General features: G+C 49.5%; 3 protein-coding genes and 1 pseudogene across 9 annotated transcripts in view; 1 reads left to right on the top strand and 3 right to left on the bottom strand.

Moving 5' to 3' along the window:
• Positions 1 to 11,699, bottom strand: part of USP36 (ubiquitin specific peptidase 36) — a 44,361-nt gene extending 32,662 nt beyond the window's left edge. For 4 of the 6 annotated variants that reach the window (XM_050764187.1, XM_050764188.1, XM_050764191.1 and 1 more), the window contains exons 1-5: positions 11,034 to 11,097; positions 8,894 to 9,057; positions 6,112 to 6,373; positions 5,295 to 5,516; positions 1,142 to 1,252 (exon numbers count right to left, since the gene is read on the bottom strand). In XM_050764187.1, the coding sequence (XP_050620144.1) occupies positions 1,142 to 1,252; positions 5,295 to 5,516; positions 6,112 to 6,364 (586 nt within the window). In that variant the 5' untranslated portion in view covers positions 6,365 to 6,373; positions 8,894 to 9,057; positions 11,034 to 11,097. Of the gene's footprint in view, positions 1 to 1,141; positions 1,253 to 5,294; positions 5,517 to 6,111; positions 6,374 to 8,893; positions 9,058 to 11,033; positions 11,098 to 11,556 lie in introns of those variants that run through there. The other 2 variants (XM_050764189.1, XM_050764192.1) reach the window with 2 other exon arrangements.
• The window catches only part of ENGASE (endo-beta-N-acetylglucosaminidase), a 639,565-nt gene that overhangs the window by 378,064 nt on the left and 233,704 nt on the right, over positions 1 to 27,797 (top strand). The gene's annotated exons all lie outside the window — the stretch shown is intronic.
• LOC126938317 (60S ribosomal protein L9-like) lies at positions 16,765 to 20,962 on the bottom strand (annotated as a pseudogene).
• The window catches only part of TIMP2 (TIMP metallopeptidase inhibitor 2), a 71,258-nt gene continuing 67,200 nt past the window's right edge, over positions 23,740 to 27,797 (bottom strand). For both annotated transcript variants that reach the window (XM_050764446.1, XM_050764447.1), the window contains exon 5: positions 23,740 to 26,618. In XM_050764446.1, coding sequence (XP_050620403.1) covers positions 26,421 to 26,618 — 198 coding nt within the window. In that variant the 3' untranslated portion in view covers positions 23,740 to 26,420. The remainder of the gene's footprint in view (positions 26,619 to 27,797) is intronic.

Raw genomic sequence — 27,797 nt, 5'->3', positions numbered from 1 at the left:
AAAAAACAGCCAAGTATTGTGCACCTACAATCCCAGCTACTCAGAAGGCCAAGGTCGACTGCTTGAGCCCAAGAGTTTGAGGCTGCAGTGAGCTGTGATTGCACCACTGTCCTCCAACCTGTGTAAGAGCAAAACCCTAGGCCGGGCACGGTGGCTCACACCTATAATCCCAGCACTTTGAGTGGCCAAGGTAGGCGAACTGCCTGAGCTCAGGAGTTCGAGATCAGCCTGGGCAACATGGTGAAACCCCGTCTCTACCAAAAATACAAAATTTAGCTGGGCGTGGTGGCGCGCGCCTGTAGTCCCAGCTACTCAGGAGGCTGAGGCAGGACAACTGCCTGAACCCTGGAGGCAGAGGTTGCAGTGAGCTGAGATCACGCCACTGCACTCAAGCTGGGCAACAGAGGGAGACTCCATCTCAAAAAAAAAAAAAAAAAAAAAAAAAAGCAAAACCCTGTCTCAAACAAAAGAATGTAAAATCCACTGAGTATCTCTCTAAAAGCCAATATAAAACACAGGTGAATAAGTATTTCATAGTGCTACAATTTACACAGGTTTCAAAAACCGGTAATAGGCCTCTTCTTTCTGCCAAGTGAATGTGAATGAGACTTTTTTATAGCCTAGGCAACTGATTCCTGACATTCAGAAAGGAACTGGTACATTCCTCATCCATTCTTCCTCCCACTTCTCCCTCAGGCTCACTTGCCTGCCCCAAAGACACAGCAGCCCCACCACCTGGCCAGAGGAAAAGCTACCTGTCCTGACCTGCCCCCACTGACAGGCTTCCCCACTGACCCCAGCCCAAGTCTCTAAACTGCTATTCTTTGAGTCTGTGCCACCACATGCAGGGCTGTTAGCACAGAGGGATTCCCAAGACTTCATCCATGACTCACTCTTCTCTTCCATCTACCAACTCCCCAGCACCTCCTACAGGGCGAGCACTTAGCAGGCCTTCAGTAACAGAGGGAGAATGGCACAGTGGCTTGTGTCTGTAATCCCAACACTTTGGGAGGCCAAAGTGGAAGGACAGCTTAAGGTCAGGAATTTAAGACGAGCCTGGGCAACATAGTGAGAACCCCGTCTCTACAAAAAATTAAAAAATAAATAAACCACAAAAATTTTAACATGGATTGATGCTTACTTTTCAGGTCTCGGATGAAGGAGACAGGCTTGATGGCGTTGCCGCTGTTGGCGAAGGCCTGGACGATGTGGTTCTGCATGACGCACAGCATGCAGAAGCTTCCCTGGTGGCCTGCCAGCGCGGAACGAGGAGCAATTTTAAGACAAGAGCTTTCAAAAAACTCACGGTGAGGTCCCCAGCCCAAACATAACACAGACAGAAACACAAGCAGGTAAGAGCAAACCAGGCTGTGAGAGAACGGATGAGCCAGAGATCCCAGACCTCTGCTGCCCGGGTGACCGCCAGGGAAATGTTCTTCTCTGGATGGCGTTTGGAAGCTATGATCCATCCAAAGCCGAAACTCTAACAACCTCACGACGTCACCCCATGTTAACACTGACCTGTGCATGATTCTTTTCACATTTCATTAGTATTATTTACTTATAAAAAGACTAAGGCAGGTTTTCAAAATGAAGCTTAAAAGATGTCTTCTCGAATTTCTAAGTTGCATCACATGGTCAATAGGCTAAAATATTTTAGGGCTGACAGCCCCTTAGTTCCTCAGACATGGGACCATCTGTTCCACTGCTTCTAGTAAACACCACGCTAGGATGTATCTGGGGTTGAAAATGTTTTCTGGGAAGATCCAGATAGCAAATACTTTCTGATCTGAGGACTATACAGTCCAGTCACAACTATGCCCCTGCATTATAGGGAAAGCAGCCATAGACAATATGTGAACAATGGGGTACGAACGTGTTCAATAAAACTTTATTTACACACACAGACAGTAGGCCAGGTGAGTCTGCCCACCCCTGCTCTACATAAAACGCTTCACTAGGCATTAGGCTAGACAGTGGTGCTTTTTTTTTTTTTTTTTTTTTTGAGACAGAGTCTCATTGTCACCCAGGCTGGAGTGCAGTGGCATAATCTCGGCTCACTGCAACCTCTGCCTGCCGGGTTTAAGCATTTCTCCTGCCTCAGCCTCCCGAATAGCTGGGACTAAAAGTGCGTGCCACCATGCCAGGCTAATTTTTTGTATTTTAATAGAGACGGAGTTTCACCATGCTGGCCCAGCTGGTCTCAAACTCCTGACCTCATGATCTGCCCGCCTGTAATACCAGCACTTTGGGAGGCCAAGGCGGGCGGATCACGAGGTCAGGAGTATGAGACTAGCCTGGCCAATATGGTGAAACCCTGTCTCTATTAAAAATACAAAATTAGCCAGGCATGGTGGCACGCACCTGCAGTCCCAGCTACTCAGGAAGCTGAGGCGGGGGACTCGCTTGAACCCAGGAGGTGGAGGTTGCAGTGAGCCGAGATCGCACCACTGCACTCCAGCCTGGGTGACAGAGTGAGATTCCGTCTCCAAAAAAACCCCACAATGCGCTGCTTCATCTCAACAATGAGCACTATGTCTTGATAATTAACCTTTGCTGTTATGAAGCCATTGCAATTAGCAAGACATTTACAAGCACTTCCCACTGCATGGCCATTTTGCGTTCTTTTTATTTGTTTTTTTCTGAGATGGAATCTTGTTCTGTCGCCCAGGCTAATGTGCAGTGGCGTGATCTCAGCTCACTGCAACCTCTGCCTCTTGGGTTCAAGCGATTCTCCTGCCTCAGCATCTCAAGTAGCTGGGATTACAGGTGCGTGCCAACACGCCCAGCTAATTTTTTTGTTTGAGACAGAGTTTTGCTCTTGTTGTCCAGGCTGGAGTGCAATGGTGAGATCTTGGCTCACTGCAACCTCCGCCTCCCAGGTACAAGCGATTCTCCTGTCTCAGTCTCCCAAGTAGCTCGGACTACAGGCGTACACCACCACACCCAGCTAATTTTTTGTATTTAGTAGAGAAGGGGTTTCACCATGTTAGCCAGGCTGATCATGAACTCCTGACCTCATGATCCGCCTGCCTCGGCCTCCTTAAGTACTGGGATTACAGGTGTGAGCCACCGCGCCCGGCCAGCAGCAGTCACTTACTTCTACAGCACTCCCTGTTTGCCGGCTGCTACTCCAGGCACTTGACTCACTCAGAATTCATCTGAGCCTCACAACACTCTGTAAGGAAGATAGTCTCGCTCTTCCACAGACCAGGGGCATTCTCAAAAACTCAGTTACTAAAGGGCAAAGCTGGAAAGCAAACCCTAAAGGCCAGGCTCCTGAGCTGTGCTTTCAACTGCTCTGCTCCCTCCAGAATTCCACTTGGAGATTTTCTGTGACAAAAACATCCTGCATTCCTAGGATAAACATAAGTTGCTTACAGTTTTTTAGAAACTGTGTCATTTGGGGCCGGGTGCGGTGGCTCACACCTGTAATCCCAGCACTTGGGGAGGCCGAGGCAGGGGGATCACAAGGTTAGGAGATTAAGACCTTCCTGGCTAACACGGTGAAACCCCTGGGCGTGGTGACGTGCACCTGTAGTCCTAGTTACTCGGGAGGCTGAGGCAGGAGAACGGCGTGAACCCAGGAGGCGGAGCTGGCAGTAAGCCAAGATTGCACCACTGCACTCCAGCCTGGGCAACAGAGCAAGACTCCATCTCAAACAAACAAACAAAAAAGAAACTGTGTTATTTGGTAGTATTTTCCTACAATTCTTCCTACAATTCTTATATCTGTTTGTGAAGAAGTCATGGTTATCCATTTTCTTTCTCGTATTTTCCTTATTATTGTCACCCGAGTTACAGGAACTTTACAGAATGAGCTGGGAAGGATTCTCTCCTTCTCTATTCTTTGGAAGAAAGTGTAAAGGACTGGAATTGTTTCTTAAAAGTTACACAGAAATTGGCTGGGCACAGTGGCTCACATCTGTAATCCCAGCACTTCAGGAGGCTGAGGCGGTTGGATCACCTGAGGTCAGGAGTTCGAGACCAGCCTGACCAATATGGGGAAACCTCGTCTCTACTAAAAATACAAAAATTAGCCAGGCGTGGCAGCGTGTGTCTATAGTTCCAGCTACTCGGAAGGCTGAGACAGGAGAACTGCTTGCACCCAGGAGGCTGCGGTTGCAGTGAGCCGCGATCACACCATTGTACTCCAGCCTGGGCAACAGAGTCCATCACACACACACAAAAAAGTTACAAGAAATAACATTGTCCCTGCTTGGGGTTTCTCATGGGAAGATTTTTAACCACTGCTTTAATTTCTTTAATAGTTAAAAGACTCTTCACTTTCTATTTCCTTCAGTTTTTGGTAAGTTATATCTTATTTCACCTCTATTTTAATCAAATAGAGCACACCACCACATCCAGCTAATTGTTTTGTTTTTTCGTGTGCGTGAGATAAGAGTCTTGCTCTGTCGCCCAGGCTAGAGTGCAGTGGCGCGATCTTGGTCGGCTCACTGCAACCTCTGCCTCCCATGTTCAAGCAATTCTCCTGCTTCGGCCTCCCGAGGAGTTGGGATTATAGGTGCACCCCAGCACACCTAATTTTTATATTTTTAGTAGAAACTGGGTTTCACCATGTTGGCGAGGAGTTGGGATTATAGGTGCACCCCAGCACACCTAATTTTTATATTTTTAGTAGAAACTGGGTTTCACCATGTTGGCCAGGCTGGTCTCGAACTCCTGACCTCAAGTGATCTGCCCGCCTCTGCCTCCCACAGGTGTGAGCCACCACACCCAGGCTTGATTTGTTTTTGTAAAGATGGGATCTTGCTGTGTTGTCCAGGCTGCATGTTTTATAATATATATAAGATATACTGATACAACAACAGATCCATACAACAACAGATCCATAAAACAAATGGGCCAGGCATGGTGGCTCACACTTATAATCCCAGCACTTTGGGAGGCTGAGATGGGAGGATCACGTGAGCCCAGGAGTTCAAGACTACAGAGTTGTGATGGACCCACTGCATTCCAGCCTGGGTGACAGAGCAAGACACTGTCTCTAAAAAATAATAATTGAATATATATATTTTGGAAGTATCTTTTGAAAATCTTTCTGTCTGGGTAATTATTTACAGAAAAGCTTGGCGAACACAGCCTTACCTGAGTGATTCACCTTCATGACCCATTCTGCAGCAGACATGATTCAAATTTAGGTTTCATCAGTTACTACACGTTATGAACTGCCCTCCTAAATTTGATCCAGACTGAGAGCAGCAGTGCCACAAGTGCACAGGCTTAGCTAATCCAGACCCGCAGCCACCCCACTGCTGCAAACCCACACTCACAGCTGCGAGCATGCTCCTTGGACAGCAGGTAGTTGGCCAGAGGTGGTGTGTAGGTCAAGCACTGGATGGTGGCATTGAGAAAGCAGGTGTTGCCAAGGTTGTGGAGTCCTGCGCCCACGCGGAAGACCCGCTCCCACCTCAGAGAGAGTCGCTCCATGGGGAAAAGCACTTTCTGCGGGGCTGGGACTCCATCACCACAGCTCTCGTACGTGTGCTCACTGCCTGAGGAAGAAAGGGACAAGGGAAGAAAAGAGGAAGACATAAGTCCACATACAGGTCGACCACAAAAAGAAACTCATGAGGCATACACTTAGCATGTAGTGACTCGGTACATGGCACCAGAGAAGAACTGGTATTCTGGTTTACAGGACATTCCTGGAAAGCTCAGGAGTAAACCCAGTCATCCCACGGATCTCCCAGGCTGCTTGGCTCTAGAATCCTAGGGCCCCACTATAGATGGAGGGCATGGCTCAGAGACTGAGCGGTGGAGGGAGCCAGGTCCTGGCACTCTGCACCACACTGTGCCCACATGCAGCCCACCCCATTTCTCTTTCTTAGTTCCAAGCCTGACTTTTGACTGTATTATACTTGCAATGAGGGGAAGAGCAACTTCCAAGGACCCTCCAAGTACACAGATTTCCTTGCTACCAACCCTGTATCATTACTTCTGTAACTGAAATCCACTGACCCCACACAGAAATTCATAACTGTTTCACCACATTCTGTTGTTTTTCCTACTAACTAGTCAACATTTAAGTCCATCCACTTCATCACCCCGGAGCGAGGGCCTCTCTGCCAGCACAATGCACATCTGTACCCTGTCTCCTGGCCGGTGGGTCATCTCCACTCTTGCGGCGACTAGCTCCCTCTGTTTTGGGGTTGAGCAACACGTATTTGCTCTTTAAGGACTCCAGCTGGTAGGAGAAGCTCTTGCTGGCTGGCTCGAACTCGATCTTCTGTAAAAGGACCTTCTTGGCAGAGGAGGCAAGAAGCTTCCCCAGCTCTCCATCATCAGCCGAGTCCTTGCGGCCGGGTTTCAGGGCCTCCTTCAACTTATCCACTATTGGCATGGTGCATCACTGTGGGGACAAGAAGCAACACAGAGCCATGGATAATGAAATCCCAGGACAAAAATCTCTCTTAAGATCTCCTATTTGGTCATATGGATGCTAGCCACCACAAAAGCTCCCCTGGATCATCTGCCAGCCCTACAAAGGAACTGTGAAACAGGGAGACCAAGCACGAATCACCTGGACATATTCGTTCACGTTTCCCCACAAAAAGATAAGATGCCGCTACAAATAAAGCTGAGCAGACAACAGTGGCCCTGAGGCAGCCAGACAGCCCCTGCCATGTGCATCTCTTCAACAGATACTCATCAAGTGGCTCTGGATATCACTCTTGGTGCCATTTCCTTCAAAAGGCCATCATGTGGTCCAAATGTCTGCTCCAAAACAGGGGGACACTATTCTCACATACAAACTGGTTATACACACACACACCCCCATGCAATAAACGAAGTAGCATGCAGGTCAGATAAACATGCATGTCTGTACAGACCTGCACTCTCCAATATGAAGGCCACAGGCCACACGTGGCTACTGAGCATGTGAAATGAGGCTAGTCCAGGTTGAAAGGTGCTATAAGTGTAAAATGCACACCAGATTTTGAAGAGAAATACACACCAGTATAAGACGAAAATGTAAACCATCCCAGTAATTTTTAGATCAGTTACATGTTGAAATGGTAATATTTTATATATATTGGGTTAAATAAATTATGAAAACGAATTTCACCTGCTTCTTGTTAACGTGGCTACTATAAAATTTTAAATTATATTTGTGGCTTGTATTATATTTCTATTAGACAGTGCTTATACAAATTATCTTTTTAAAAGTGAGGAAGGAGAAGAAGAGCAAGTAGCAGGCCTAGAGAACAGTATCCATTGGACACCTAAACTTAAGCAAATGTCTTCCCAGGACACTTATCTAAAGAGAAGAAGAAAAGCAAAGTGGGAGAGTGGGTAGATTACAGGCTTTGGAATGTGCTGGCCCTCAGAGGTTCTATCACCCTTAGCTATGAAACCCAGGGACAACTAACTACTGTGACTGCTCCAAACCTCCTATTCTACTGTAATATAGCAACAAAAACAACAGGCTTGGGAAGTGCTTTAGAACTTGCTACATACTACAGTCCCTAACAGAGGATCCATACTATTGGTGCAGCTGCATAGAAACTGTAACCAAGAAGAGACCCCTGCACCTCTCCAATCGCTACCTTTGTATCCACCACTTGCCTTCCCCTACCCACCACCTCTCAACTTAACCTTCTCAAACACAGCACAGACTATCTGAGTCACAATTTCAAAAATACGTCCCTTAAATTGCTCACTCGCATCAGAAATATGACGACTTCCTCTGGTATTCAGCACCCAGCCTGCCCTTAGAGAATCAACAAGTCAAGTGTGCCCCAGAATTCTGCTCTAGTGAAAGTAAGGACCTCCTCCAGCACCTCTTATTAAGCCATTCAAATTTATCACAATGGATCATCTAATTCTATACATGGATCAAGTATCTTTTTCTATAAAAACTTCTGTAAAGGAAAGCCAGGTACAGTGGCCTGGACCTATGGTCCCAGATGCTTGGGAGACTGAGGTGGGAGGATAACTTGAGGGCAGGAGCTTGAGGCTGCAGTGAGCTGTGATTATGCCTGTGAATAGCCAGTGCAGTCCAGCCTGGGCAATATAGTGAGACTCCATCTTTAAAACAAAAAAAGAAATTGTGGCTCACGCCTGTAATCCCAGCATTTGGGAGGCCGAGGAAGGTGGATCAGGAGGTAGGAGTTCAAGACCAGCCTGGCCAAGATGTTTCCTGTCTCTACCAAAAATACAAAAAAATTAGCTGGGCGTGGTGGCAGGCGCCTGTAATCCCAGCTACTCAGGAGGTTGAGGCAGAGAATTGCTTGAACACGGGAGGCAAAGGTTGGAGTGAGCGGAGATCGTACCACCGTGCTCCAGCCTGGGCAACAGAGCGAGACTCGGTCTCAAAAAAAAAAAAAAACCTGTAAGAATTGTGTGGGGGAAAAAAAAAAACGCTTCTGTAAAGAAATTTTAGAAGCTTTTTTTTTTTTGAGATGGAGTCTCACTCTGTTACCCAGGCTGGAGTGCAGTGGCGTGATCTCGGCTCACTGCAAGCTCTGCCTCCTGGGTTCACGCCATTCTCCTGCCTCAGCCTCCCAAATAGCTAAGACTACAGGCGCCCGCCACCACGCCCGGCTGATTTTTTGTATTTTTAGTAGAGACGGGTTTCACCGTGTTAGCCAGGATGGTCTCGATATCCTGACCTCGTGATCCACCCGCCTCGGCCTCCCAAAGTGCTGGGATTACAGGCGTGAGCCACTGTGCCCGGCCAGCTTTTTTTTTTTTTTTTTTTTTTTTTTTTTTGTAAAACCAGCATTATAACTTGTCTGATCTGAGAAAATAAAAGGGCCCTTTCTCATGAGAATTATCAAAGACTTCTCACCAATTGAACAATTACTGCTAGGTCACATGCAGACAGTTCAGTGGAATCAAAAAATACACAGAAACCTGGCAGACTCACCTGGCGTGTGCAGACTTGGGCCTGCTGTCCTTCTGCAGCATGGAACCAGGATCTTAACGGAGGGCTGAGTTTGGTTGGGCAGCTGCTACACGGAGCTCCTGAATGTAAGCGCTCCTGGGCTGTAGCCTGTTACATCACCAAAGCCACAGAGCGGGCGTCAGAGCCTGTGGGAGGGACAGGGAGACCATGAGTGGAGGCGACTCTCTTCCTGCACCGTCTCTTCAGCTACTTCCCAGGGATGCGGCGCGCACCGGCAACCCTCTACCTTGAAAAAGCCATCCTAGGCTCAAGGAGCATCCACGCGTGCACTCAGGATGAGGCGGGAGGACTGTGCTACCTCATCACCAATTGCTGTAATGCACACGACATGAACACCTTAACCTTGACACCTCATAAGCCCAGAGAACAACACCCTCCCCAACACCCACCAGTCAACTCCAGTCTCATCTCAATTCCAAAAGGTAAGAGGTAATAAATCCCCAAGTTCTGGATTCAATGAACCAGTAAAACTTCAATAACAACAACAAATCTGAGGGAGTAATAGGAGTTACCAAAATTTTGCTTTGCTAAGTGCGGATTTTCTCTTTCATTACCATCTACGATTACTATGATTACATAAAATTAAGCTCCGTAAAAACAGTTCACAGTGAAAACATTCAAACACACAAACGGAGAACAGCACAGGGAGCATATGAGCCCCCCTTACTCAGCCTCAGTAATTACGTCTGACCCATCCTGAGTCACCTCCCATCCCCAGGTAATTCTGCAGCAAATCTCAGACCTATGATTTCATCCACAAATAAAAGTATGCCAACTCCCAAAAAATGTGTAAGGAAATGATCTCAGAATAAAAGACATCTATAAAGTGAAGACATCCAGTCGTATCAAAAACTCCCACAATATCGCTGCTTTGTATCAGGACTCACATCTACCCTGGAAGGTGAGAGCTTTGTCATGCACCACAACCAACGCTTGAGAACCACTTACGGGAGGGAACATACCAAACTTGGGAGATGTAACCCAATTTCACTCGAGATAAGTTAACTTTAAACTTAACCCACTCCTTAATGTAGATGTAGAGATTCTGAACACAATTTTTCAAGGGTGACAGGTCAATCTCCATTTCACCAGTTCCACCTAAAACATCAAGCAATAACCTAAACAAGCTCGCTCGCTCTCTGAGATGTAGGAGCCCGAGACAAGTGTTCCCGTAATCACTAGAAAGCCCTCCGACGCACACACCATCAACACTCTACCCAACTCAGGAAGGATGCTCTCTCTGGTCCAGGGACAGCACAGGCCTCATCCACATTTCCACCTGCGCGAACCCCAGCCAGCACCATTTAGGCTCATTCCCTCTCCCACCTCCATCTAAAGTCACTTTTCCAGAATGAACTGCAATGGACGCTCGCAGAGTCAGCCACGTGCTGGGGAGAGGAGCCCACGGAAGAGCGGCTTCCTGGGGCCCAGCGCCGCGCTCCAGGGGCCTCCCGGGCGACTCCGCAGCGCCTGCCCCGAGCCTGGCCGCGGACGCAGCGATCTGAGCACCTCCCCCCGAGCCTGGCTCCGTGACGAGAATTACGTAAACCCGGGCGCGCGGAGTCTCCCCTCGCGTGTGTCTGGGTTTGGCGGCCGCCACTCCCGCCCCAAGCCCAGGACGCCCACGCCACCCGCCAGAAGCAGCGGTATCGGAACCGCACCCCGCCCAGGCCTCCACGGCCTCCTCCGCAGCCACGAGGAAAGTGCCCGCCCCGGGGCCGCACCTGCCCCACTGAACTCTGCGGCCGCATGCGACGCCCTCGCCCTGATTCCAACCTCAGCCTCTCCGGAGTCGACCTGGATCCTGCGTAGACAGCGGGCACCGGCGGCCCCCACCCCGGCCCAGAGCCCGGGGGACGGCGGAGAGCGGCGAGGACAGCCCGGTCCCGGACCGTCGGGAAGACCCCGAGCTCGCGAGCGGGCGGAGCATCCCGGGCCCTCCTCGGGGACTGCCGGAGCCCTGCGCGGACGCGCGCCTACGTCCTCCCTGAGCGCCCCGGCTGTGCCCCGCCAGCCCTTCCCACGGCCCAGGCCTCGCGGAACCCCCAGCCCCGCTCTCGTCCCCGGGCCTGCGCGCCGCCCGCACCCGACTCCAGCCTACCCCGGCCTCTCCGCGGGCGCTCCACAAGCCTGCGCAGCCCTGGCGTCTCCTTCGGCCCGCGGCCCTACACGCGCACCATCCGGGCCTCCGGCGCCTCACACACGTGTCACGGCGACGCTTAAAGGCGCCGCACCCAGCGGCCGCGCTGCGCTAACACCGAAAGAGTCGGGAGGCTTTAAGAGGCGGGGCTAGATGCGGCTCACTCCCTGTCCCCGCCCACCGCCGCTTCCGTGTCGCCTACGTCACCTCCCCATCACGGGACCCCCGCCAGCCTACGTGATGACGCAAGTGCGCAGGGCCACAGGCGCTCCCGCACCTGTGCCGCGGTCCGGTGACGTCCCTGCAGGGCATTTGAGGTGCCGCTACTTCCGGGTCGGAAGAGCGCACCTGGCGCCGTTGCGGACGCCTCAGGTGTGACAGTGGCGCGCCCCCCGCTCCAGAACGGGGACTCGAGACCCTCTGCCCACCCCTGCAACAGCGTTCCTGCCCTGTCTCCCGGGCAGGGAGAAGGCTGAGCTCCTACCTGTCCCCTGGCCGTCCTGTGGCTGTAGAGAAGCGGAGGCGCGGGCGCTCGGCCTTAACCTCCCGGGCCCTGGGGCCATCCGTGACTCCCACACGCGGAGCACCTGCAGTTTGGAGGGGGAGGGATCTGGGAGCGATCGGCCAAAGCCTGGGGCTGCCGAGGAAATGGCTTTTCGGAATTAGGGATCTGAGAGTGAGATTTGACCTTTGAAGTCTGGCGGCCGCTGCGCAATCCCTAGCTCCACCCACCCGCTCCAAAAGCTTAGTCCTCTGACAGCTCTGCGATGGTTTTAGCTGAGTATTCGTAAGCACGTATTGCTTTTGCAGTATTTTTAAAAATCCGCTTGATCTGAGGCAACTTCGCTGGCTTCCTCCCCATTCCCCTGGGCAGGTGGAGAGAGTGTTGGTTTCTGGCCTGACCTCAGAAACTCAGAGAAGCACAGGATGGGCATAAACTACTTTATGCAAAAGGCAGAACTTTGTAAATACAGTCTATCTGCTGTGTCTTTTTTGACGTAAGTAGGAATGATGAGTAGGGTGAAGTCACAGGTAAACAACCCAAAGCGAATCTCCATGCCCTCCCCACGGATCCTAAAGCAGGGACTGGAGATGGGGAGAGAGGCTAGATGTACTTGAAACAAAATTCGCCTTGTATTTATTACTTGGGCGCTGGTGTTTTTTGAAAAAAACAAACAAGAAAACCATATTAGTCTGATGCTGAAACTACGCCCTATCTGTAAGAATCCTTGGCCTGGGCGCGGTGGCTCACACCTGTAATCCCAACACTTTGGGAGGCCAAGGTGGGCGGATCACCTGAGGTCAGAAGTTCAAGACCAGCATGGCCAACATGGCGAAACCCCGTCTCTATTAAAAATACAAAAATTAGCTGGGTGTGGTGGTGTGCGCCTGCAATCCCAGCTACTCAGGAGGCTGAGGTACGAGAATCCCTTGAACCTAGGAGGCGGAGGTTGCAGTGAGCTGAGATGGTGCCTCTGCACAACAGCCTGGGCTACAGAAAGAGACTCCGTCTCAAAAGGAAAAAAAAAAGGTCTGGGCACAGTGGCTCACGCCTGTAATCCCAACACTTTGGGAGGCCAACGCCGGTAAATCACTTGAGGTCAGGAATTCAAGACCAGCGTGGCCAACATAGTGAAAACCCGTCTCTACTAAAAATACAAAAATTAGCCGGGTATGTGGTGCATGCCTGTAGTCCCAGCTACTCAGGAGGTTGAGGCAGGAGAATTGCTTGAACCCAGATGGTAGAGGTTGCAGTGAGCTGAGATCACGCCACTGCACTCCAGCCTGGGCAACAGAGCAATACTTGGTCTAAAAAAAAAAAAAGAAATGCGATGTAGGTCTCTCCTGAAATTAGCCCAAATCTTCAGCCATCTTCTACAGACTGTGAAACCAGGAGAGGAGTTGAGTCCGTCTTACCTTGACCTTCCAGGCAGGGAGCCAATCAGGTCATTTTTGGGTGACAATATAACTATTATGTTAATGCACCTTTTTCTTGAGATAAGTTCTAATGTGATTCGTTTTGGTTACAGCTTTCTGTAACAGAATATTTTATTCTTTCATCTTTAATGTTTCTCTAGTTTTCTCTCTTAGGATTTAGAGATCGTTCAATTGTCTCATCTCAAACATTTCAATTTCCATGTGGTTCTTTCATACACATTTATCCACAGTGAGCCTGCCCAGCATGCTTTTGGTGTGGCCAACAGTTGCAGCCACCCTTAGGTCTGCGGGGGTTGGCATGTTGCCCCTGAATTGCAATAGCAGCATTTCTCTCTAGCCTGGCAGGGGAGTGCAATTGTGGACTTGCTCTTCCACCCACTGGGGTTGCATTTCATGGGTGCTGAGTGCCTGGGGAACCCAGGCCATTTCGAATGAGGGTTTTCAGCCCAGATGTCCCTCCTGCTCTAGGGGAACCCTTCACATCAGTCAGGTGACTTGCTGGACTGATAGAGCCTCTGCCATCAGCCTCTGATGCAAAACCTTTTCTCAGGTGTCTGTGCTGGGGTCCACGGAGACCTGAGTTCCCAGGTTTGGGAGGGATGCCACTTTCCTTAGGAAGAACAGCAACGCATGTCATCCTTCCCATCCGGGCAGATGGGACAGGGCTCTCAGGAAATCTGTAATTAGCATCACCCCAGAAGATGCACAGGCACAGGCAGCTGCTGGGCACAGGCGCTTGCGGAAGACAGAAGCCATGACGCCACGCCACCTGTTGGTAGGTAAAGGAAGTGGCTCTTCTGGCTGCTTGGCACCATTCTTACGACCCTTCCATTTTGTTCCTAGTCTCAGAAGGGGTGGAGAAAGTCATCCTTCCTAAATGGTGTTGATTCTCACACATCTGACCGTGCCAGGAGAATGGCTGTGCATGGCGGCAGCCCAGGCCCGGGCAGGTGGCAGCCAGGGAGCTGGGACCACAGAGGGCATTAGCAAGAGCAGCAGCTACTCCGAGATGCTTTGGCACAATTCAGAATACATATTTTGTAGTTTTCTCTTGTCTTTTATTTTTTTGAGGTGGAGTCTCACTCTGTCGCCCAGGCTGGAGTGCAGTGGTGCAATCTCAGCTCACTGCAACCTCCACCTGCCAGGTTCAAGCAATTATCGTGTCTCCGCCTCCAGAGTAGCTGGGATTACAGGCGCACTCCACCACATCCAGCTAATTTTTGTATTTTTGGTAGAGATGGGGTTTCGCCGTGTTTGGTCTTGAACTCTTGGCCTCAGGTGATCTGCTCACCTCAGCCTCCCAAAGTGCTAGGATTACAGGCGTGAGCCAACCTGCCTGGCCTCCTGACCTTTTCTCTTGTTTTATTTTGGTAAACTGTATTAGTTTAATACCTCTCCCCCATCGATGGTTGGAATTCCCAACCTCAATCATTTTGGGGGCTGTCTGCCTCCTTTGAATAGGACAGATCTCCAGGGGTTTACCCAGGCTCCGAAGAGCCACTCCAGGCAGCCGGCTGTTTGGGGAGGTGCACCCTGGTCTTCTAGGCTGTGGATTCCTTGCATTGGTCCCCTGGTACTGCTCTCAAGCTCAAGGGGCACCTCAGCCAGATGTGCCCTAGGCTGGCAGAGCCCTTCCCCTGAATGCAGCTGGGCAGGATGCTACCCTTTCCATAATAAGTTTGGTCCCAGGGATTCCCCTAACACACACACACATACATTCTCTTTTACTCACATCCTCACACACACTCACACACCCCACCACACTCACACTTTCAAAACCCACCGACTCTCACACTCACACTCGCCAGCCCTTCCCCTTGCTCCATCACCTCCCTCCAAGTCCCGGCCCCACGCAGCCTCCTGCGGTCCCAGCCCGCTTGGTGCCAGCCATCTCCCCCAAATATCCACCCTTCTGGGTTCCTTTCTGCCTAGAGGGACCTGAAGTTTCCCTAGGAAGCACTTGCTAAAGGGCCCCAGCCCCCGACTCCTGGGGAAGAAGGCTCCAGGCCTCTGCCACACAAAGCCTTCACTGTTCTTTTGGGGCTGGCACCCCTTCCTGTGGCCCTGTGGCACCAAACAAATTGATTCGTCTAGCAAATATTTCTTTCTTTTTTTTTTTTTTTTTTTTTTTTTTTGAGACGGAGTCTCGCTCTGTCGCCCAGGCTGGAGTGCAGTGGCCGGATCTCAGTTCACTGCAAGCTCCGCCTCCTGGGTTTACGCCATTCTCCTGCCTCAGCCTCCCAAGTAGCTGGGACTACAGGCGCCCACCACCGTGCCCGGCTAATTTTTTGTATTTTTTAGTAGAGACGGGGTTTCACTGTGTTAGCCAGGATGATCTCGATCTCCTTACATCGTGATCCGCCCGTCTCGGCCTCCCAAAGTGCTGGGATTACAGGCTTGAGCCACCGTGCCCGGCCGCAAATATTTCTTATTTACTCTGTTTCACATGGTGGTGAGCGAATCAACCCTGGACTCTCCCCACAAAGGACTTAAGAACACGCAGGTCATAAACAAATGAACACATTTGCATAATTATTATTACCAATGGGGTGACCAGGCCAAGAGCAGGATGAGGTGAGGGAGAATACCTTGGCCTGGGGCACTGGGGAAAACTCTTGCGAGGATGTGCTACCTCCGTTGAAAGTGGGAAGATGAGGAGAGGCCGGCTGTAAGAGGAGCAAGGGAAGGAGGTTCTGGAATGAGAGAACAGCATGAACAAAGTGCCCGAGACAGGAGCAAGCTTGGCACCTTCGAGAAAATAAAGAGGAGAATCACTGAACCTGGGAGGTGGAGGTTGCAGTGAGCCGAGATTGTGCCACTGCACTCCAGCCTGTGAGACAGAGTGAGACTCCATCTCAAAATAAAAAGAAAAAAGAAAAGGAGGCCATTGGGCGGGCTGAGGCTGGAGGGGTGGACCACGTGCCCCACAGGCAAGAGGTCCCCACTATAGATGAAGCACTCAGGCTGCAGACAGGTGAGCGGTGCCTCGGGTGAGAGGCAAGTTTGTCTCCATAGGTCAACCTGCTACACGGAATTCTCCAGAGTCCCCTGCAAAGGTATAGATGGGCTGGGTGCAGGAGCTCACGCCTATAATCCTAACACTTTGGGAGGTTGAGGCGGGCGGATCACCTTGAGGTCAGGAGTTCAAGACCAACCTGACCAACATGGTAAAACCCTGTCTCAACTAGAATACAAAAATTAGCCGGGCGTGATGGCACTTACCTGTAGTCCCATCTACTCGGGAGGCAGAGGCAGGAGAATCGCTTGAACCCAGGAGGCAGGGCTTGCAGTGAGCCGAGATCGCGCCACTGCACTCCAGCCTGGGTGACAGAGTGAAACTCCGTCTCAAAAAAGAAAAAAAAAAAGGTGTAGATGGCTTACGCTTTGTGATTTTCTTTTTTTCTTTTTTTTTTTTTTGAGACGGAGTCTCACGCTGTTGCCCAGGCTGGAGTGCAGTGGCGCGATCTCGGCTCACTGCAAGCTCCGCCTCCCGGGTTCCCGCCATTCTCCTGCCTCAGCCTCCTGAGTAGCTGGGACTACAGGCGCCCGCCACCGCGCCCGGCTAATTTTTTGTATTTTTAGTAGAGACGGGGTTTCACTGTGGTCTCGATCACCAGACCTTGTGATCCGCCCGCCTCGGCCTCCCAAAGTGCTGGGATTACAGGCTTGAGCCACCGCGCCTGGCCCGCTTTGTGATTTTCAATGTGATTTTTTTTTCATTTAATTTTTTTCCCCAAATCTATAGGTCTTTTATTGCATCATCTAAATATCACAGATCGGTCTGAGGAGTCATCCAACATCATGTTTCTGTAGCTGGACAACTCTTAGAACTTCCTCAGCAGCCTGCGGAACTGTTCCTTTGTAGGAGACGTAGACAGCACCCCAACATTTTCTGATATCCTTGTTTTTAACTCTTGCTGCTTGCTGAATCAGAGCAGCTGAATTTGAACAAGCCTGAAACAAGCTCAGTGTCATTTCCTTCAAAGATTAATTCGACATTCTGGGCTTGAGATACTGAATAAACATCACCTGGCCTCATCCAAACCCTGCAGATGGATTTTCCACCCAAGATGTTTCGGATTTCAACAAGAGTCATGTTCTCCTGGATAACGACGTTGGTGGGGAAGTGAACACCCACAGAGCTCATCTTGTAATGAAACCCAGGGCAGCCCCCTTGACCATGCTCCCTACACGACCACGAACAGTCCCAGTGGCACCCGGCTCCCTTCTGTTTCCCCACCATTTGTCAACCCGGAGCCTCTTTTCCTTTCCAAGGAGACTGAGTTCTACATCGACATGATTGAAGTCCCTCCTCAAGGCTGGGTGTCGTGGCTCACACCTGTAATCCCAACACTTTGGGAGGCAGAGGCAGGCAGATCACTTGAGGCCAGGAGTTTGAGACCAGCCTGGCCAACATGGTGAAACCTTGTCTCTACTAAAAATACAAAAACTAGCCAGGCGTAGTGGCACGTTCCTGTAGTCTCAGCTAGTAGGGAGGCTGAGGCAGGAAAATTGCTTGAACCTGGGAGGCGGAGGTTGCAGTGAGCCAAGATCGCACCACTGCACTCCAGCCTGGGTGACATGGCAAGATCCTGTCCCAAAAAAATAAATAAAATAAATAAATATAGTCCCTCCTCAGGGTTGCTCTCAGGCACTTCCCAATAACTGTGTGTTCCTTTAGAGTCATGTTGACCTTTTCTGGAATATCCACAGGTTGGTTGCTGGGAACGATCTTCATTCTCACAGTAGATGCGGCAAAGACAGCTGTTTCTTTCTTTTTTTTTTTTAAAATATAACTTCCAGGCATCTTAACCTTGGTATTTTGAACATACTAGGAAGTATCTTTCCATGAATATTGTAAATTGTCAGGCTGGTCTAACAAGGCAGTTTTGGAATTCCACTTTGGGAGGTGTAGGAAGAATAACTTTAGAGCAGACCAACCCTCAGACACCACCGGTAGGTGTGTAAAACAGTGCAGCCACTGCAGAAAACAGGACGGTGCTTCCTCCAAAAGCGAAACATAGGACTACTATATATACCATCTACACATACTATATAAACTATATATACACTCTGTATACAGTATATATAGACATAGTATATACTATGTATGTATAGATATTATCTATCTATATATACTATGCTCCCAGACTTAATTATTGCAATACAATTTTACTTATATAGTATTATATATAATTATTATATTGCAATTTTTTTTTATTTTTGAGACACAGTCTTGCTCTGTCGTCCAGTCTGGAGTGCAGTGGCGCCATCTCAGCTCACTATAACCTCTGTCTCCCGGGTTGAAGCGATTCTTCTGCCTCTGCCTCCCGATTAGCTGAGATTACAGGCACGCACCACCAAGCGCGGCTGATTTTTTGTATTTTTAGTAGAGATGGGGTTTCACCAAGTTGGCCAGGCTGGTCTCGAACCCCTGACCTCAGGTGATCCACCCGCCTTGGCTCCCCAAAGTGCTGGGATTACAGGCGTGAGCCACCATGCCTGGTCTGTATTGCAATAATTACACATAATACTATGTATATACACATATACATAATATTGTGTATATACCTATATACTGTGCATATATATATAGTTTAGATATATATATGCTGAATCAGAGAAGCTGAATTTGAAACAAGCTTCATGTCATTTCCTTCAAAGATTAATGTTGAATTAATGTTGGTTAATGTATATATGGCTCTATATATCTATAGTAGGTATTTATATATATCTATAGTATATAGATATCTATATACATATACTAAGTGTGTGTGTGTATATATACCAATTAAAAGCAGGGACACAGATATTTGCACACCCATGTTCATGGCCACATTATTCACAATAGCCAAAAGGCAGAAGCAACCCCAGTGTCTACTGACAGATGAATGGATCAACAAAATGGAATAGATACACACAATGGAATATTAGCCATGAAAAAGAAGGAAGCATGGATCCATGCTATAATACCAATGGACCTTGAAGACATGTGCTAAGTGAGCCAGACATAACATAGGTGGAATCATGCAGGACGATGGAATATTTAGAATAGGCAAATCCATAGAGACAAAGTAGATTAGAGGTTACCAGGGGCTAGAAGGAGGAGGACACGGGGGGTTATTGAGTAATGGTGACAGAGTTTCTGGGGTGTGGTGAAAAAGTTTTGGAAATAGTGGTGATGGCCATAAAAACATTGTAAGTGTAATTAACACCACTGAATTGTACACTTAAAAATGGTTAGAAGGCAGCCAGGTGAGGTGGCTCACGCCTGTAATCCCAGCACTTTGGAGGCTGAGGGGGCAGATCACGAGGTCAAGAGATCGAGATCATCCTGGCCAACATGGTGAAACCCTGTCTACTAAAAATACAAAACTTAGCTGGGCATGGTGGTGCGCCCGTAGCCCCAGCTGCTCGGGAGGCTGAGGCATGAGAATTGCTTGAACCCGGGAGGTGAAGATTGCAGTAAGCCAAGATTGTACCACTGCACTCCAGCCTGGATGACAGAATGAGACACTGTCTCAAAAAGAAGAAAAGAAAGAAAGAACAAAAATCTATGGTCACAGCTAATTGCCTATAATAAAATTGATGCTAGTAAAATATTGTAATTCCACATTCCACTGTTTGGGTTTAATTATTTTTTAAATTTACATCAGGTAAAAGTATCCATTAAAAATTAGGAGGGAAAGATGTTGCTACTATGTGTCCTATAACTAGGCTCAAATTCTTCCATCAGCTCCGAAGTACTTTATTTTTATTTATTTATGTTTTTGAGACTGAGTGTCGCTCTGCTGCCCAGGCTGGAATACAGAGGCTCCATCTTGGCTCATTGCAACCTCCACCTGTGGGTTTCAAGTGATTCTCCCAGCTCGGCCTCCCGAGTGGCTGAGATTACAGGCGTGAGTCACCGCACCTGGCCAGCTCCAAAGTTCTTTAACCTGTCCTGGTGGCTCCCCAGCTCCACCACCAGGCCCACGTCCCTTCAGGTTGGATCTTACAGGGTCTCTTGCTGCTTTTCCATGATGGGTACACACATCTGTGTTGGTGGGTTAAGGCTGGCCTCACCTGTCCCCATTCATTTTTCTTTCACAGGATAAACAAGACTGAGAGGAAATAATGGTGTCTGGTTGTGTCCCTAACAATGTTGTTACCCCATATGTGGGTCTACAAACTGATTTTTTTCTTCTTCTTCTTTTTCGAGGGAGAGTCTTGCTCTGTTGCCCAGGCTGGAGTGCAGTGGTGTGATCTTGCTCACTGCAACCTCTGCCGCCTGGGTTCAAGTGATTCTCCTGCCTCAGCCTCCTGAGTAGCTGGGACTACAGGCATGCACCACCATGCCCAGCTAATTTTTTTGTTTTGTTTTATTTGTGTGTTTTTCGAGATGGAGTCTCGCTCTGTCGCCCAAGCTGGAGTGCAATGGTGCAATCTCGGCTCACTGCAACCTCCGCCTCCTGGGTTCAAGTGATTCTGCATCAGCCTCCCGAGTAACTGGGATTACAGGCACCCACCACTGCACCTGGCTAATTTTTGTATTTTTAGTAGACACGGGGTTTTGCCATGTTGGCCAGGCTGGTCTCGAACTCCTGACCTCAGGTGATCCTCACGCCTCACCCTCCCAAAGTGCTGGGATTACAAACGTAAGCCATGGCGCCCGGCCTACAAACTGATTTTAAATTGTTTTCAAAGATCAGCAAAATGTGGATAATTGTTGAAAACGGATCATAGACACATGGAGTTGGTCATACCATTCTCTGCATTTTTGTATATGTTTTAAAATTTCCATAATGAGTTTAAGTCAAGTTTGACCTAAATGTGTAAATATATGAAAAGGGTATAAGTCACCTGGCGTGCTGCTTACTAAAACTCCAAATGCAGGCTGCAAATGCCAAGTAAGTTCATTTGTATGAAATGGAAAGTTTTGATATTGTTATTATAGTATACCACTCAACCATTTTCCCTATATATTTGGACATACACAAGAAACAATCCAAATATTTCTGCAGTAGATATTAAGTGGATCACATTTAATGTGACATTGGGGCAAACTTCAAATGTCGGTAAGTTTGTTCTTGCTTTTTGGGCAGTAACTGCATCCAATAGGAAACACGATTCTTCTGGCCGCCCCTGGAATAATAGATTCTGTATAACAAACTGTGCACATGGGCCAGGGGGCAGCTAACTGTTCAAATACACCATTAAAGAATGTCCATGGCCGGGTGCCGTGGCTCACGCCTGTAATCCCAGCACTTTGGGAGGCCGAGGCGGGTGGATCATGAGGTCAGGAGATCGAGACCATCCTGGCTAACACAGTGAAACCCCGTCTCTACTAAAAATACAAAAAATTAGCCGGGCGTAGTGGCGGGTGCCTGTAGTCCCAGCTATTCTGGAGGCTGAGGCAGGAGAACGGCGTGAACCCGGAGGCGGAGGTTGCAGTGAGCCGAGATTGTGCCACTGCACTCCAGCCTGGGCGACAGGATGAGACTCTGTCTCCAAAAAAAAAAAAAAAAAAAAAAAAAAAAAAAAGTCCTTATGGCAAAGCATTATGAGACTTTTGCTTGAAGCTTGAATTATGATGGGACCATCTTTCTCAGCACGAGGATAGAGCGGGAGCAGAGAGAAACAACCTGGAGAATAAGAGAGACCTGGGAGGCCAAGCACGGTGGCTTACGGGAGGCCGATGCGGGCAGATCGCTTGAGGCCAGGAGTTTGAGACCAGCCTCACCAACATGGTGAAACCCCCACTTCTACTAAAAATACAAGAATTTGCCGGGTGTCGTGATGCACACGTGTAATCTCAGCTACTCTCGAGGTAGAGGTTGCATTGAGCTGAGATCACACCGCTGCACTCCAGCCTGGGCAATGGTGCAAGACTGTCTCAAAAAAAAAAAAAAAAAAGAAGGGGGAGCTTCAAACTCACTGTTCAAAGTGAACTTAGAGGAAAAAAAAAAGTTATTTAAAAAAGAGAGAGAGAGAGAGACCTAGGAGTCAGATCAACTGCAATGGATGGATCTTATTTGGGTCTTGATTCAAACCCATAAACCACACAAAAGCATCTATGAGATAGTTAGAGATGTCAGAAACTGACTGGATATTTGATGACATTGATGAATTCTAAGTAAGTGTTTAACATGTGGTAAAGGTATTTTGGATTTTTTGTTTTTGTTGAGACAGGATCTCACTCTGTCACCCAGATTGGAGTGCAGTGGTGCGATCTCAGCTCACTGCAACCTCCACCTCCTGTGCTCAAGTGATCCACCTCAGCCTCCCGAGTAGCTGGGACTACAGGCATGCACCACCACGCCCAGCTAATCTTTGTATTTTTTTGTAGAGTTGGGGTTTCTCCATGTTGTCCAGGCTGGTCTTGAACTCCTGGGCTCAAGCAATCCGCCCAGCTTGGCCTCCCAAAGTGCTGGGACTACAGGTGTGAGCCACTGTACCCGGCCTGAAAAAAGGTTTTAAAAGTAGTTTTTAATTTTTGGCCAGACGCGGTGGCTCACGCCTGTAATCCCAGCACTTTGGGAGGCCGAGGCGGGCGGATCATGAGGTCAGGAGTTCGTGACCAGCCTGACCAACATGGTGAAACCCCGTCTCTACTAAAAATACAAAAATTAGTTGGGTGTTGTGGCGGGTGCCTGTAATCCCAGCTACTCAGGAGGTTGAGGCAGGAGAATCACTTGAACCCAGGAGGTGGAGGTTGCAGTGAGCCAAGATTGTGCCATTGCACTCCAGCCTGGGTAACAGAGCAAGACTATCTCAAAAAAAAAAAAAGTAGTTTTTTGGCCGGGCGCGGTGGCTCAAGCCTGTAATCCCAGCACTTTGGGAGGCCGAGACGGGCGGATCACGAGGTCAGGAGATCGAGACCATCCTGGCTAACACGGTGAAACCCCGTCTCTACTAAAAAATACAAAAAACTAGCCGGGTGAGGTGGCGGGCGCCTGTAGTCCCAGCTACTCGGGAGGCTGAGGCAGGAGAATGGCGTAAACCCGGGAGGCGGAGCTTGTAGTGAGCCGAGATCCGGCCACTGCACTCCAGCCTGGGCGACAGAGCGAGACTCCATCTCAAAAAAAAAAAAAAAAAAAAAAAAGTAGTTTTTATTTTTTAAACATGCGTACTAGAATATTGATAAATGAGACTGTTTGATGCCTGGAATTTTTTTTTCCAAATAATTTCGGGCAGGGTGGGTGAAGACTGAGGGTAGGTCTAAAGCTGGCCATGAAGCCCTCAGTGTTGAAGCTGTGAGACAGGTGCATGGCTCTGCGTTTCTCTATAATAAAACGTGCTGAATGAGGGGGACCCTGTCCTACGCTTCTGCCTCTTCATCCACCTAAGAAAACCACATTTGCTTTTACCTGTCCCATCTCTGCCACCACAGCTCAAGTGATCCTCCCATCGCAGCCTTTTGAGTAGCTGGGACCACAGACAGATGCCACCACACCTATTTTTTGTAGAGCCGGGGTTTTGCTAAGTTGGCCAGGCTAGTCTCGAACTCCTGGACACAAACGATCCACCCGCCTCAGTCTCCCAAAGTGCTGGGATGACAGGCGTGAGCCACTGCACCTAGTCTGCATCCCACATTTGACTCAGAGCTCACTGGCCTTGTTTCTCTGGAGGACACAGGGCGCCCCCTCCCGCTGGACAGGAAAGGCTCCTTGCAGGGGCTGATTCCCATTCTTGAGCTAGAAAGTGGCCATTCTGAATGTAGGATACAGCCACACAGAGAGAGCCCACGTTCTCTTTGATAATACTGTTTATTGTCCACGGACCGAGCGATTGCTCAAGAATGATACAAAGCATCAGAGACATGCGCAGTCTGCTTGTCAACTTCCAACAACTCTTGTGTGTTCCCAGCACCGGAAGGTCTCAGACTTCATATTCCAGCAGAAACACAGTGCTCCCCTCCCCCAAAACTCCAAACGAAAACAAAATCAACAGAGCTTTAAATTACGGCAGCAAGTCCAATATTTCTTAATACTTATCAAGCAAAGATTTGAAAATAACTACAATGTAAACTTTATTTTAAATATTTTGAGTTGCTTGCAGGATGAAAATAGGAGAAAAGAGCTGTGCTTAGAACATAACATATAAATTAAACGATGCCAAATGGAGAGCCTTCTTAAACTATATATCTATTGCCATTATTTACTGTGAAGGTATTTGAGCGGCTTCCTCTCTCAGCTGCCACCAGGCTCTTCTTAACCTGTTTTGTTTTCTACTCAGCATGGTTAAAAGACCAACGTGTGTGGATCGACTATAAAGGCCACACCTTTCAGACCGAACCTACTCAAAGATCCTTTACTTTGTAATAATTTGAACCGGAGAACCAAAGACGGGAGACGAATGAAAGCAAAGATGCTCAAAGAACCCAAGGAAAGACCTGAAGGAATCCACCTGCATAGGCCACGCGTTCCGCTCCGGGTCAAATGCTTCCACGATGCAGAAACCTCTTTTAAAAAAAGTGCAAGTCTAACACCTACCAAGGGTAATAAAAAACACAGCACAGGAATGATTACAGTTGATGTCAAAAACAAACCAAAACATTAAAAAAACAATCGGCAGAAACAGGAGTAAATGTTACATATGATATCACCGTACAGGAAGCGAACGGGGGTGGGGTGTTACATGGGTTGGAGGGGTCTGGTGGAGTTGTATATACTGAAATCACATGGACTGGTCCATTATGACATCTTACCAACTTTAGATCACTGTACAGCATGAAAACGCCCGTGGGGCAGGGGCCGATTCCTGGATACCCTCCCAGTCTGCCCTAGAAAGGGAAGTCATCAAGATCTGTGCTGACCAGGTCCCGACGGGCATGGGGCCTGCATGCCACTTGGGGGTCAGGAGTCTTAACAGGTGCTTTGGGGTTGCCACTGAATAGAACAGGCTAAGGTGGCTTTGGAAGCATTTTGCAGGACCACTCCCAGGCCGAAAAGCTTCAGTTTCATTGCGTGTGTATGTTTACATAATGTGCCTATATATCGTCAGTTTATCTTTACAACACAGGTGGGAGCAAAAGAGATTCTCCTTATCGTTACCGAGAAAGTTCTTCCTATTCTGATCCCCATATCACGGGCTTCAGGAAACCATGTTTAGGGAACACATAGGTTCCCTAGTTCCCTAAGAAGTTTCTTAGCTAGGTCATCTTTGTCATTTGAGAAATACAAGCAGAAGTTGGTATATCTGCAACTCTGAGAATTCATCATCTGAGAATCATCTGAGAATTCATCGTTAGAAAAAGGAGATGTCTCTTAAAACAGGCCCAAGTATCCTGGAGGCTCAGAAAGAAGTGAGAGTGTCACCAAAGCCACCTACCTCCAAAATCCTTCCCTTCCTAGGCTGGACTTCTTACTACACTTAGCCGGCGTCATGTGCAGAAAGCCCCGTGCAGAACGATGGCTGTCAGTCTTTGAGGGAGAGAACACTAAGCCCAGGAGGGCACAGCAAGACCCAGCTTTTTCTGTCCTCAGGATGTGCAGATGGGGAGCACAGCCAGGCCCTGCACACAAGCCCAGATAAAGCAAAGCCGTGCCACTCAATCCAGGTGCCTGGTGCCAGAATGGGCAAGAAGCAATGGCAACCACAGCAGCTCAGGAAGGGACCTTGAGGGCAGCCACCGGCCCCGGACAGCAGCCTCAGGACAGGACCTCACCAATTCCCCCTGCAGGCTGGGGAAGCATGTGGACGGGGGGTGCAGGAGACCAAAAAGACTCAGCTGAGGCTGGGGTTCCTCGCTCCCATTTCTACAAGGCTCAGAGGGAGGCTCCCACTGGAATTCTGAGGATTAATAGGATTGATGGGGCTCCTTCAAGAATAAGCCGCTGGTTCCAGGCTGTCCCTGGATGTGGGGGGAGCCACAGGTGCTGGGAGGTCATGGTGGGCACCGGGGTGATGGGGGCACTTGCCAGGGGCAGGGAGTGTTACACTAGGGCCAGAGGCGTGGAAGCTGCAGAAAACAAGGGCCATGCCCCTCTCAAGATGAAAGGGACCTGGTAGGCCTGCTACACAGTCTTGCAACGACCCTCAAAAGTTTCTGCAAAATGCACATTTCCAGGCCCCGCCCTAACCCGGCTGGGAGATCCCTAAGTGCTGCCTGCTCGGCATCTGTGACGGTGCCAAGGCAGGGACTGGGAGGCAAGCTACATGTCCCAGCCCTGCCTGCACCCAAGGATCGAAGCCCCAGACACACAGTGCCTGGCAGAGGGAGGATGGGATGAGGACCCTGGACCCATGTCTCCCTCCAGACCCACAACCGTGTCTAAAAGGAGAAGCGGGGAGCAGAACTGTACTAATTTGGACCCACGGGATGAGTGTTTTATTCATGCTGTTTCCAGGAAGGGATGTCAGAGCTGGACCAGTCGAAACCCTTGGAGGCTGTTTTTGCAGTTGGCCACAGGGGTGTTGTAGGCCTGCTTATGGGTCCTCGATGTCAAGAAACTCCTGCTTGGGGGGCGCCGCGCCGCGGTACCACGCACAGGAGCCGTCGCTTCTCTTGATGCAGGCGAAGAACTTGGCCTGGTGCCCGTTGATGTTCTTCTCTGTGACCCAGTCCATCCAGAGGCACTCGTCCGGGGAGGAGATGTAGCACGGGATCATGGGGCAGCGCGTAATCTGGGGAGGGGCACACAGAGGGGGACGGAGTCAGGAACCCAGGAAGGGGTGGGCAGAGGCTGCTCCGGGGGCATGTCCAGAACCCGGCAATGTGCCTACCTGCGATGTGCAGGGATGGCAGCCTCTCCCGAGACCCACAGCTCCTGCAGGGGCAGGCGGCTGGCCTGCGAGGGGGTCTTACCTGCAGGGAAGCTGTGCCCCGCCCACCGGGGCCCCCCTCCTGCTGCAGGTGTGCTTCCCTTTGGGCCATCTTCTACCTTCCTGAGCATGAGAGAATGGCCTGGCTTGGCCCTGCCCTCTGGGGGACATAGCAACAATAAAAGGGCCTGGGTTTCCTGGAGACAGATTCCAGCCCAGTGAAAAGGCCGGGAATTGGGAACTGCTCAAGGCCGAGCCCTGAGGTCATAGGCAACTAGCAATTTGGCAAAGGAACCCGAGGCTACAAGAGGATGACCGCCTTCACTGCCCCATGGAAAGAAAAAGGAAGAACTTGCTTTTGATTTCATGCTGGGCACAGAGGAGTTTTGCTTAACATATGTGTGGCTGGAGACTATGAGTTCAGAATTCCTGTTTTGAACATGCTGAGAAGGGGCTGGTGGCCGTCAGGAGGGAGGGCAGCCCCAGGCAGCTCCCCAAGGAAGGCCAATCCCCACGGCCTCACCAGAGTCTACTGGTCCCAGACTCGCTGGGAGTGACCCAGGGTGGCAGGTGCCCAGCACTCAGCAATGCTTCCGGCAGGAAGGGTGGGGATAGGGTGCTAGGAGCCCACAGGGTAGGAGCCAGCCCGGGAGCCCTGGAGGTGGTGATCTCGCCTTCCACAGTCACATCCAAGCGTCGGGCTGCTACGACTGTGCCTGGCACAACCTCCGGGCTCATTTGAAGAGGAGCAGGTGTTCTCAACACACAGACCCCACGTAGACACCGACCCAGGTGTGAAAATGTCGGGAATGTTGGAAAAAGCATGAGGCCTGCAGTGCCCTCTCACAAGGCACACAAGGGTTTGCATATCCGCATTTGTAGGAAATGATCCATGGGACCATATTCTCCCCATACAGCTCCTTTTTCTGGAAGGGGCAAGTAACAGAGCTGAATTCATGCCTTACTCTCAAATCTCCTAGCCTTCCAGACATCCCCCTCCATTTTTTTTTTTTTTTTTTTTTTTTTTTTTTTTGAGACAGA

Source organism: Macaca thibetana, chromosome 16 (assembly GCF_024542745.1).
Source record: "Macaca thibetana thibetana isolate TM-01 chromosome 16, ASM2454274v1, whole genome shotgun sequence".
NCBI classification, from domain to species: domain Eukaryota; kingdom Metazoa; phylum Chordata; class Mammalia; order Primates; family Cercopithecidae; genus Macaca; species Macaca thibetana.
The sequence above is the reverse complement of the archived record's forward strand: the minus strand, read 5'-3'. Positions and strand labels throughout refer to the sequence as shown.